Here is a 12,752-nt window from a genome sequence, read left to right on the forward strand (position 1 = left end):
ACAGTAGACACAATGCAAATACAAAATATGAATTGGTTTGCAATAGTACTTAGAGTAGTGATTTGCATTATTATACTAACGGGTCTTACCGAGTTTTCTGTTGAAGTTTTGTGTGGATGAAGTGTTTGATCGAGGAGGTCTTGATATGAGGAAAAGGAGGAGAGGCAAGAGTTCAAGCTTGGGGATGCCCAAGGCACCCCAAGTAAATATTCAAGGAGACTCAAGCGTCTAAGCTTGGGGATGCCCTGGAAGGCATCCCCTCTTTCTTCAACAAGTATCGGTATGTTTTCGTATTCGTTTCGTTCATGCGATATGTGCAAGTCTTGGAGCGTCTTTTGCATTTAGTCTTTATTTTTCTTTTATGCACCATGCTGGTATGAGATAGTCCTTGGTTGATTTATAGAATGCTCATTGCACTTCACTTAAATCTTTTGAGTATTGCTTTATAGAATGCTTCATGTGCTTCACTTATATCACTTGAAGTTTGGATTGCCTGTTTCTCTTCACATAGGAAACCGCCATTGTAGAATTCTCTTTTGCTTCACTTATATTTGTTAGAGCATGGGCATATATTTTGTAGAAAGAATTAAAATCTCTTGCTTCACTTATATCTATTTAGAGAGATGACAGGAATTGGTCATTCACATGGTTAGTCATAAAATCCTACATAAACTTGTAGATCGCTGAATATGATATGTTTAATTCCTTGCAATAGTTTTGCAATATAAAGATGGTGATATTAGAGTCATGCTAGTGGGTGGTTGTGGATTGTAGAGACACTTGTGTTGAGGTTTGCAAGTCCCATAGCATGCACGTCTGGTAACCGTTGTGTGACAAATTTGAAGCATGGGGTGTTTCTTTGATTGTCTTCCTTATGAGTGGCGGTCGGGGATGAGCGATGGTATTTTCCTACCAATATATCCCCCTAGGGGCATGCGTAGTAGTACTTTGCTTCGAGGGCTAATAAACTTTCGCAATAAGTATATGAGTTCTTTATGACTAATGTGAGTCCATGGATTATACTCACTTTTACCTTTCCATCATTGCTAGCCTCTTCGGTACCGTGCATTGCCCTTTCTCACCTTGAGAGTTCGTGCAAACTTCGTCGGTGCATCCAAACCCCGTGATATGATACGCTCTATCACACATAAGCCTCCTTATATCTTCCTCAAAACAGCCACCATACCTACCTATTATGGCATTTCCATAGCCATTCCGAGATATATTGCCATGCAACTTCCATCATCATCATATACATGACTTGAGCATTCATTGTCATATTGCTTTGCATGATCGTAAGATAGCTAGCATGATGTTTTCATGGCTTGTCCGTTTTTTGATGTCATTGCTACGCTAGATCATTGCACATCCCGGTACACCGCCGGAAGCATTCATATAGAGTCATATCTTTGTTCTAATATCAAGTTGTAAATTGAGTTGTAAGTAAATAAAAGTGTGATGATCATCATTATAGAGCATTGCCCCAAAAAAATAAAAGAAAAAAGGAAAAAAAGGAGATGCCAAAGAAGCCTAAATAAAAAAGGGAGCCAAAGAAGCCCACCTAAAAAAAGAAGAAAAAAAAAGAAAATTAAAAGGGGCAATGTTACTATCCTTTTACCACACTTGTGCTTCAGAGTAGCACCATGTTCTTCATATAGAGAGTTTCCTATGTTATCACTTTCATATACTAGTGGGAATTTTCATTATAGAACTTGGCTTGTATATTCCAACGATGGGCTTCCTCAAATTCCCTTGGTCTTCATGAGCAAGCAAGTTGGATGCACACCCACTTAGTTTCAGTTTGAGTTTTCATACACTTATAGCTCTTAGTGCATCCATTGCATGGCAATCCCTACTCCTCGCATTGACATCAATTGATGGGCATCTCCATAGCCCGTTGATTAGCCGCGTCGATGTGAGACTTTCTCCCTTTTTGTCTTCTCCACATAAACCCCCACCATCATATTCTATTCCACCTATAGTGCTATATCCATGGCTTGCGCTCATGTATTGCGTGAGGGTTGAAAAGGATGAAGCGCATTAAAAAGTATGAACCAATTGCTCGGCTTGCCATCGGGGTTGTGCATGATGGGAGCATTTTTGTGTGACGAAAATGAAGCATGGCCAAACTATATGATTTTGTACGGATAAGCTTGCTTAGGCCATGTTGTTTTGAAAAGACATGATTGCTTTATTACTACGCTTGAAGTATTATCGTTTTTTATGTCAAATGATAGACTATTGCATTGAATCACTCGTGTCTTAATATTCATGCCATGATTAGACATATGATCAATATTATGCTATGTAGCATTCCACATCAAAAATCATCTTTTTTATCATTTACCTACTCGAGGACGAGCAGGAATTAAGCTTGGGGATGCTGATATGTCTCCGTCATATCTATAATTTTTGATTGTTCCATACCAATATTATTCAACTTTCATATACTTTTGGCAACTTTTTATATTATTTTTGGGACTTACATATTGATCTAGTGCCCAGTGCCAGTTCCTGTTTGTTGCATGTTTTATGTTTCGCAGAAACCAAATATCAAACGGAGTCCAAACGGGATAAAAACGGACGGAGAATTATTTTGGAATATTTGTGATTTTTGGGAGGAAGAATCAACGCGAGACAATGCCCGAGGGGGCCACAAGGCAGGGGGCGCGCCCTGGACCCTCGTGGGCACCACGTAAGGCGGTTGATGCTCTTCTTTTGCCACAAGAAAGCTAATTTTATGAGAAAAATCTGGGCGGAAGATTCACCCCAATCGGAGTTACGAATCTCCGGATATAAAAGAAACGGTGAAAGGGCAGAATCAGAGAACGCAGAAACAGAGAGAGACAGAGACATAGATCCAATCTCGGAGGGGCTCTCGCCCCTCCCAAGCCATGGGAGCCAAGGACCAGAGGGGAAACCCTTCTCCCATCTAGGGAGGAGGTCAAGGAAGAATAATAAGAAGGGGGGCTCTCTCCCCCTTGCTTCCGGTGGCGCCGAAACGCTGCCGGGGGCCATCATCATCACCGCGATCTACACCAACACCTCCGCCATCTTCACCAACATCTCCATCACCTTCCCCCATCTATATTCAGCGGTCCACTCTCCCGCAACCCGTTGTACCATCTACTTGAACATGGTGCTTTATGCTACATATTATTATCCAATGATGTGCTGCCATCCTATGATGTCTGAGTAGATTTTCGTTGTCCTACCGGTGATTGATGAATTGCTATGATTGGTTTGAATTGCATGTTTTATTATTGGTGTTGTCCTATTGTGCCCTCCGTGTCGCGCAAGCATGAGGGATTCTCGTTGTAGGGTTTGCAATATGTTCATGATTTGCTTATGGTGGGTGGCGTGAGTGACAGAAGCACAGACCCGAGTAAGTAGGTTGTTTGCGTATGGGATAAAGGGGACTTGATACTTTAATGCTATGGTTGGGTTTTACCTTAATGATCTTTAGTAGTTGCGGATGCTTGCTAGAGTTCCAATCATAAGTGCATATGATCCAAGAAGAGAAAGTATGTTAGCTTATGCCTCTCCCTCAAATAGAATTGCAATAGTGATTACCGGTCTAGTAAAGTAGTCAATTGCTTAGGGACAATTTCACAACTCCTACCACCACTTTTCCACACTCGCTATATTTACTTTATTGCTTCTTTATCTAAATAGCCCCTAGTTTATATTTACTTGCTCTTTATTTTCTTGCAAACCTATCCAGCAACACCTACAAAGTACTTCTAGTTTCATACTTGTTCTAGGTAAGGCGAACACTAAGCATGCGTAAAGTCGTATCAGTGGCAGATAGGACTTGAGAGAATATTTGTTCTACCTTTAGCTCCTCGTTGGGTTCGACACTCATACTTATCGAAAGAGGCTACAATTATCCCCTACACTTGTGGGTTATCATAGAGCGCAGAATTAATTATCGCACTCGAGTGTCCATCATCACCCTTCTGTGTAACTTTGACCTCATGACCCACGGGTAAACTTACGACCGAAGCTTTTTGCTAATAAACGCCCATGATTTGTCCCTCTTCTAGTCGACACGTGGCAAACCAAGCCGGGCGGGAAGCTTACGCGCTAAACTGCGCGGTAGCGCGGGAACAGGCTCACTGATGATACATTTGGCGCCTCTTCGAGCCCACACTTGGTCAAACTGTGGTACGGTGTTGTCAAGCGTGCACTAGAATCCTCACTACGGTGCGGTGTTGTCAAGCGTGCACTGGAATCCTCCGCTATGAACATCGTGACAAGCCATGACGATTACAGGCTGGCTGGCCCCCATTTGTTACAACGGCTATTTAACCCTTGTGTCTCTTCAACCTTTCGATTGCGCCCCACCATTGCAAGAAGCACACCCACCACGACAAATTCTTAGAGAGTATCCCGTGCGGCTCCAATGGTGCTCCGAGTGGCTGCCGACAACGAGTAGTAATTCACCATCCATGCCGTGGTGGACACCCACCAAAGGTTTGAGGAGCTCTCGGTGGTGTACACTAACCACCCGGTCTGGGTGGAGCACTCCATCCGCATCATGGAGTTGTTGCTTGCCAACGAGAAGTACAAGGTGGTCGGCTTCGACATCGAACACACCCATGCTCGTGCCGGGTCTCATCCCAAGGTCGCCGTTGTCCAGATGTGCGTGGGCCACCATGTCCTTGTCTACCACTACTGACTGGCCACAAGGCCTTGCGAGCGTTTCGCCAGGTTTGTCAACAACCCCCACTACATGTTTGCTACGGTCGACATCACCAATGATGTCAAGGTGCTCAAGAATTCGGGCATCGCCTGCTAGAATCTTGTCGACATCCAGGGCCAATACAAGATCTGGGGTAGCAAGGAGCATGAGAAGGACTCACTGGTTCACCTCGCTGAGGCCATCATCGACACCTACTACATAGACATGAATGATTCCTGCAACAACGACAAGCGTGCCTGGCACTCGGCCTGGATGGAGAAACTCGACAAAGATCACGTCGTGTATGCGGCCAAGGAGGCGTACACGTGCTACGACATGTACAGGTGGATCATTGACATGAGGAAGTGCCTCCTTCCCCAAAACCGCGAGGGATCCAGTCGGAAGCAGAGCAATGGCAAGCGTCATCGCAACAAGAAGTAGATGATTAGATCCTCGTTTCTCCTAGTTTAGTATGCATGTAATTGCTTACTTTGGTGTGTGAAAATGTTATCTGTGCAGTCACTTGTCTAATTTTATGCTTAATTTGGTTATGCAATGCTGTCTTTTTAAGTATATTTGTTGATGCTATGTAGACAGAGCAAATCACATCGCACACAGACTAAACAAGGGATGATTTCATCAACCACCGACGATTGTATATCGGCAATCGTTTGCTCACAACACACACGGCTTGTTAACAGGAATCGTCTATGTTGTTATCGGTCTTCCCACACATTTATGATTACAGACCTGTTTACCGCGTATCACACACATCTTGTTATATTGAACCGTTTCCGTTCTCTTGTCTCAACACAAATAGTTCATTCGAGTGAACCGCATGCTGTATATCGCACACATACCTTGATCTGGCTGACCATTTTTTTTGTGTTGCCTAATCACAAACAGTTCATCCGAGTGAACCGTATGATGTGTATCACACAGGCCTTCATCTGGCTGCCCATTTCTTTTGTTCCTACTCATCGCAGACAGTTAATTGAACTGAACCGTATGCCCTGCATCGCACACGCAACTAAAATCTGAACCGTGTTTGATGCATCCGTCATCGCAAACGTTTTGCACATTTTAAACGGTTCTCTAACACCACCGTTTGCAATTATTGCATCGCACACAGTTTCTCGAAGGGTCTCTGATCGTAGTGTCGCGTTAGCAGCATCTTGCAATAGTGGGGTTCATATATATTTATAGGATACCTCAATCTAATTGAAGACCTTCAAAATTAGGGAACAATGGTGAATTGAAGTAATTGGATGGGAGAGCTCCTTGAGAAATTGTTGATCGAGTGAAAATTGAGTGACTCAATTTTCAATTGAAGACCTCAATTAATTGTGAGACCTTAAAAATTAGGAAGTATAATGTATTGTATAAAACAATTGAACGAGAAAGCATTGAAAAATTGTTGACCCATCAAAATTGAGTGACCCAATTTTAATTGAACACCTCAATTAGCTGCGAGGTCTTTAAAATTAAGGAGTTTAGTGTTAGAGAGGATTCCTAAGTAAATTAATCAGAGAATCAATGAAATATGGCCAGAGCCTGGTTTGGTCACCCCCCAAGCCCATTGCCCCTCCTAAGATGTGACCCAAGCTCTACCACTGGTAGGTAGCATCTTAATTATTTTTCAAAAGCCTGTGACAATGGCACGAGCATTCTACTAGGGCTGAGAGCAACTAATTAACGAGCGCTCCTTCGGGAGCCTCGCAACGATTAGCGTCACTTAGCGCGCTATCAGTCATTCGCCACGTGTCGCGCTCTGGGCGCTTCCCCCGAATTTTGTTTTTTTATTTTTCCGCACACGTTTTCGGCTTTTTAAACGGGTTTTCCCGGTTTTTTGACGTTTTGGTTTTCCACCGGTCTTCCGTAGCTTTTCGACAAAAAAATTTGAATTTTTTTTGCGCGGAAAAACGTATTTTTTCGCGCGAGTCACGGTTTTGTTTCGCGAGAGGCACGGCCGTGCCTCTTGGAAACGAAAAAAACGTGTTTTCTATTTTTTTTTCCTTTCATGAGAGGCACGGTTTTGCTTCCGCGAGAGGCACGATTGTGCTTTCGCGAGAGTCACGGCCGTGCCTCTTGGAAACGAAAAAAACACGTTTTCTATTTTTTTTTCTTTCGCGAGAGGCACGGTTTTACTTCCGCGAGAGTCACGGCCGTGCCTCCTAGGAAACGAAAAAAAATGTGTTTTTTTTTTCTTTGGTGAGAGGCACGGTTTTGCTTCCGCGAGAGGCATGATTGTGATTTCGACAGAGGCACGGGCGTGCCTCTTTTGGAAAGGGAAAATCCCGTGCTCCCAGTTCGGTTTTTTCGTTCGTTTTTTTCTGAAAAAAAAGTTTGTCAAAACCTATCAACATGAGATCTAGTTTTGAAGATCTCGACGCGAGGAATCCAACGGTGAAATCGATTCGAGATTTGGACGCACGGTTTAAGAGATAAGACGTTTTGAATAAACAGATCTACGAAAAAAGGGAAAATTCTCAGGTTGCGACAAGTGGTGCACATGCAGCGTCGCAACCTAGGGAAGTTGGAGTGATCTCCACAAGGAGTACTCCCCAACCTATCGCAAACTAGTGATTTCGCGAACCAACCTCTGGTTGAGATGGTTAGGTGGACAGTGATATCCCCAACCCACCAGGGTTCAAATCCTGATGCTCGCATTATTCCTGGATTTATTTCAGGATTTCCTGCGATGCGCTTTCAGTGGGAGGAGACGTTCCCGTCGACGACGAGGCGCCTACGGTGGCTTCGTAAATCTCAAGATGATATGTCGGCTCAGTCTCTCGGAGGTGCTCATAGGAGTAGGGTGTGCGTGTGTGCGTTCATAGGGGTGAGTGTATTCACGTGTATATGAGCGCCTATATCTGTACTGATGCTAAAAAAAAACTAGTGATTTCGACTAGGGCTGGGCATGTACTTCCATGACAAGAGCGTTTTTTTCTTAATAGGGGATCCATGACAAGAGCCTGTCCCAGATTGCCCGGTGGGAAAAGCCCTCCAGCCCTCCCTCGCATCCAGCCCATCGCGCATCCCTAAACAGGCCGAAAGCGAAAGCCGGCAGCGCTTCGCGAATATTAAAGCAACACCATTCAACGGCTTGGAACATGACTGAGAGAGACTCCGTAGAATTTATTAGGGCTTCCCTTTGGACATCCGCTCGCCGCCGCAAGCTCCTGTCCTACTGTCCGCACAGCCATCGAACTCCCGAGCTAGCGGAGGCGCACGAGTAGAAACGTCCGGCTTCCTCTTTTTGCTGGTAAGATCTATTGGATCCCTAACTCTAGTCGCCGGCTGGCTAGCCCCTCACCACTCTCATCTCTAATTGCAAGGCTAGGTCTTCTAAGAAGCATAAGTTTTGACAGTGATGATTCCATATGACCGCAAGTGACCAGCAACAACAATCTAGGGAAGGTTGATTTGTTGTTGCTTTAGGGAGGTGGTTATGCTCTTTTGGTTCTGGGGATAGTTGACCTGTTTTTTCTCTCCTCACGTTGAGGTTCCTCTTAAGGTCCCTCATTCTCCCCCTCTTGGATTATTAGCTCTTGATTAATCATAGTTGGATGATATTTTGGTGTAACTTTTATTGCCCATTCTTGGATTATTAGTTTTTGATCTTAGTTAGAGGATGTCCAGGCACTACCCTTTGGAACTAGAACTAGCGCAGTCCATTTGTTTTTTTTTTTTTTGCTTTAAGATATGTTTTATATTAAGTTTCATAGATATAGGCATTTATCCATCAATTTTTGCTATAAAAGGCATAATGGTCCTCTCTCTATCTTTGTTTTGTAGTACTAATTATGACTTGATTCATTTTGTATTTACACTGTACTTCATGGTAGTATTATAGCCCTTTGTGCTGGAAGTTTTGCTGTAAATTTGCGCCTAGTTTTTTGTTTTTGTTGTAGGCTATGGTTATTAGTAAGGGATAATATCTATCTTTATACTATCAAGAATGACGATTGTTTTATTTGTTTTTTCTAGTTTATATACTATTAAGAATGATGTTGGTCAGTGTTTCCTTTGTTTCATGTCTTGGGATGTATATGACTTAACTATGAATTTTTCTTGTAAATTTTGTTCTTCAAGTTTCCTCCTTTTGAATACGGTTACTAGTTTTCTTGTAATTTTCTCCTGCTAATATTTTGGTCCTACTATTTTAGTTATTTTAGTCTTAGTATTTAGTTGTGACTTCAAGGCTCCTCCTAATGTAAATTATTTATTTCTTCTTCCAACTGGTTATATATGTTATAAGTAATATAACAATTAGTCCTCCATCCATTTATTTGGTTCTGACATTCCTTATTTTTGGTGGTTAATTTGTTTCTTTCTATCGTTGATGCTTGCCAGGGGACTTGCCCAAGAAAGTTGATATGGATGAATCAATTGATGTGAGTGATGCTCTTGCACATGCGTCACACCCAGACAACAACATAAGGTCAATAGGAGAAGACATGCTAAAGCGGCTCCAAAATCTTGATCTTCCCAACTTCCTCCTATATTTATCATCTGAGCTTTTGAGGGAGGGGATTCCAGAAGAGTCTAGGGCACTTGCTGCCATCACCCTTAAGAACTCCTTGGACTCAAAGGATCCTGCACTCAAGGATGCACACAAGGATCTACTTTGTATAAAATGGCTCAGCCTGGATCCCTCTATCCGATCAGAGATTAAGCATAAGTTGCTCATGACACTAGAATTTGATTCAAGGCAATCTCATTCAAGGCACCCCTCATCAAAAGTTATTGCAAAAGTTATTGCGAGGGTTGCATGCATGGAGATACCCCGGAATCAATGGCTGGACCTTGTTGGTAAATTAGTGGACAACATGGCAAGTTCATCTTCTTCACTAAAGCAAGCAACTCTAGAGGTGCTCCAGTATATCTTTGAGGCGAAGATCCCTAAAGTTGTCAAGGGGGATCAAGTGGATGTTGTTATGGGTAGTGTCATCAGTGCACTGAATAACCAGATGCTAGATTCTCAAGTCCATCTCACAGCCCTTAAAGCTTTACTCAACATTCTTGAGTTTACTAAGTTTGAAGACCATGCTTGGAGGAATTCTATAGTGGCAGTTTGTGAAGTGGCAGGCAGGATAAATTCTGGAGCAGAGATCAAAGAGGCAGCATTTGAGTGCCTTGTTGCAATTGCACGCACTTGTCATACCATATTAGAACCTTACAAGGAGATCATGATGAGTCTTACATCCCAAGCTTTGGAAGGAGATGTGGAATCACTTAAATTCCAATGTATTAAGTTGTGGATCACTGTTTTCCAAGAAGAGATTGATTGGGAAGAGGAAGGGGAAGAGGAGGAGGAAGAAGAAGAAGAAAAAGAAAAAGAAGATGATGATGAAGAAGAGGCATCTAGCTTTATTGGTCCTCTCTGTTCATTTGTTCCACTTCTCCTACAAACTTACTTAAAGGAAGAACAGGGACATTTAAAACAGGAGGACATTTGGAAACAGGGAGACGAGGGAGATGGAGACATTTCCATGACGGGGGAACAAGAAGAAGAGGGAGATGAAAATGTGGAACAAGAGGGAGTAAACCTTGAAGACATTTTGGAACAAGACGAAGAGGAAGATGAGACTCTACAAGGCATTTCCATGACATGCCTAGGCCTTGCAGCTAGAATTATGAAGGGTGGAGTTGTCCCCCTTGTGATGCATTTTGTCCAGGAGAACTTGAATGGGCCACATAAAATAGCAGCATTGTCTCCATTAGGTTTTATCCTGGAAGGTCCCTCGGTCAAGCAACTTGCTCCTCTAGTTCATTTATTGCTTGTCTTGATGGACCATCCGGAGGAAGGTGTAAGAGGCAGGGCTGCCTGGACACTTGGGCGGCTGTTTAAGCTTGTTGGTGCACATAGAATCGTGAGAAATGAGGTGGTGGTCCTGGATCGGATCATGAAGCTCTTGATAGAAAGGAGCAAAGATGTCCCTGAAGTGTCCGTTGAAGTGCATGGAGCTCTATATTTTCTTGCAAGAGGTTATGGAGAAGATGCAAAGTCAAGGTCAAAATCAAACTCATGTGAGCTTTCACCTTTTGTTAAGCCTCTTATTGATGCTCTTCTTTGTGCTTCGGATCTGGCTAGGGAGACCCCTTTTTGCCTTCTTCCATCTCCTTACAAAGCTTTGAGTGAGATTGTGAGAGTTAGTGACACTGGGGACTTACAAGTTCGCCAGGCTGTTATAGGCTTGATGTCTCATATTATGAGGAGATTCAACATTGTGCTTAATGGTCATGGTGCAGTTTCATCTGTTCAGAGGAAGAACCAACTTGAGGTCTTGCTGTGTGGTCTAGTTGAAGTCTTGATCCACAAGCTTGGAAGTACACTCAAGGGGTCTGCTAAATGTGTGTTGATGTTGTTGTGCCCTCTCTTAACCCGTGAGAGTACAAGTGCACGAAATGGAGCAGCCCTTGCCATTGGTGCTCTTGCTCATGCCATTGGTGCTGATTTTGGACAACACATGCCTACGGTGCTACAATATTTCAGTGTGAAGCGACTCTCTCCACTTTATTTAGAAGTGATATGTGATATATGCCATGTCTTGGGAAAAGAGGGAAAAGAGGAAGAAGTGGTGCCATGCTTTGATCATATTATGGAAGTTTTGTATCAAGGTATGGGAGAATTGACACTTCAACCTCCAATTTTATCAAGCATTGGACAGATTGCTCTTGCTATTGGTGAAAAATTTGAGAAGTACCTGCCTCCAGTTATGGAAAAGCTTATAGTTATGGAAGAGGTTGCTCAACTCGATCAGGATCCTCTTGGGGATCATAGTAACAAGGTTAGAGAGGCGATATCTAAGGCCTACCATGGCATATTAGGGGGTATAACCGACCCAAAGTCTGGATTCAAGGTAGGAATGGCTCTACTTGACTTCACTGAAAAGGAGAGAAAGAGAAGGTAACAGATGCCTTGTTTTTTCTTGGTCGGTCACATAAGCACTCTTTATACTCATTGACTGATTGATTTTTCTTTCTTTCTTTTAGGGACAGTGACAGAAGGTCCAGAAGGACTAGGACCATGACAGCAAGGGACACAAGGACCATGAAAGCGCTAGTTGATGCCTTGTCTCAGCTTTCTCCTAGAGTGGGGGTTTGGTCAGAGGCGTTGATTCGATCGATGCAGGAAGCAAATACTCCCTCCTTAAACAAATATAAGAGCGTTTAGATCACTACTTTAGTGATCTAAATGCTCTTATATTACTTTACAGAGGGAGTATTCATTAGGAGAGGAAGGAAGATGTGCTTTATTTTGATCCAGTCAACTAAAGTGTGTCGGTTAACTGTTGGAAACTCTGTTTTATGTCGAACTAACGTGTGTGGGCTGTGGGTTTGTTGGAAACTGCATGTATCCTCTCTAATTAATTAGAGTTATTATTATGGTGTTGACATAGAGCCTTACTCTATCTTGTTTAGGGACGTCTTTGGTTTGACGAAAGTGGGGACGTCTGATTTACTCTAGCAAAACTGTTTGTATGGAGGGTAAAGCGTATGGAGGTTTGTTGTACCAGATATCTAACAGGCACACCAGATCGTTTTTGCGTTTTGACCGAACGAACTCGATGCTGTTCAATCCGGATCGTGACGCCACAAGCAGCCTCACGCCGCGATACGCGAACCCATCTCCCCCAATTTCACCCCGAAACCCATTTTCCGCAAACTCCCCCCGAGCTTCCGTCGCCGGACACCACAGGCCTCCTCCCCGTCGACGCCTCGCGCCACTGGGCACCACAGGCAGTGGCGGATCTAGGATTTCGATGCAGGGTGGTCTGCCTATAAAAAAAATTGGCAACTAAGATGCGCCCTAATATGCAATGCAAACAGGAATTGGCTGGATTTTTGGACACAAATATGCAATACAGTGGCAAAAAAAATCAGTCAATATAATTATAAACATAGCAGATCCTATTTAGTAATTATTCCACTAGAAATTGGGAAGTGCGTACTGAAGACAAGAGGTGGGCGGCTGGCTTATGCAGGTCTCCACACTGTCGTCAGCTGCTGGATAGGACAGCTAGCTGCTGCCGCGGTGCGTACTTTGCGTCTGGGCTCGGCG

General features: G+C 43.4%; 1 protein-coding gene across 2 annotated transcripts; it reads left to right on the top strand.

The window, feature by feature from the left end:
• The first annotated feature begins 7,816 nt into the window (after nt 1-7,816).
• LOC119365818 (importin subunit beta-1-like) lies at nt 7,817-12,089 on the top strand. 2 transcript variants are annotated; one of them, XM_037631472.1, is made up of 4 exons: nt 7,817-7,949; nt 8,028-8,201; nt 9,041-11,597; nt 11,684-12,089. In XM_037631472.1, the coding sequence occupies exons 3-4, from the start codon at nt 9,064-9,066 to the stop codon at nt 11,862-11,864; spliced, it is 2,715 nt and encodes a 904-aa protein (XP_037487369.1). In that variant the 5' UTR covers nt 7,817-7,949; nt 8,028-8,201; nt 9,041-9,063; the 3' UTR covers nt 11,865-12,089. The 2 variants fall into 2 exon arrangements, with proteins under 2 accessions (XP_037487369.1, XP_037487368.1); XM_037631471.1 differs by lacking the exon at nt 8,028-8,201.
• The last annotated feature ends 663 nt before the right edge of the window (nt 12,090-12,752 follow it).

The sequence above is a fragment of the Triticum dicoccoides genome, chromosome 2B (assembly GCF_002162155.2).
Source record: "Triticum dicoccoides isolate Atlit2015 ecotype Zavitan chromosome 2B, WEW_v2.0, whole genome shotgun sequence".
NCBI lineage: Eukaryota > Viridiplantae > Streptophyta > Magnoliopsida > Poales > Poaceae > Triticum > Triticum dicoccoides.

Bases quoted from the DNA above. Each gene is read 5' to 3' on its own strand.
- LOC119365818 (XM_037631472.1), top strand. From the start codon at position 9,064: ATGGATGAATCAATTGATGTGAGTGATGCTCTTGCACATGCGTCACAC. The intron at 11,598-11,683 runs GTAACAGATGCC...TCTTTCTTTTAG, and splicing joins GAAAAGGAGAGAAAGAGAAG to GGACAGTGACAGAAGGTCCA.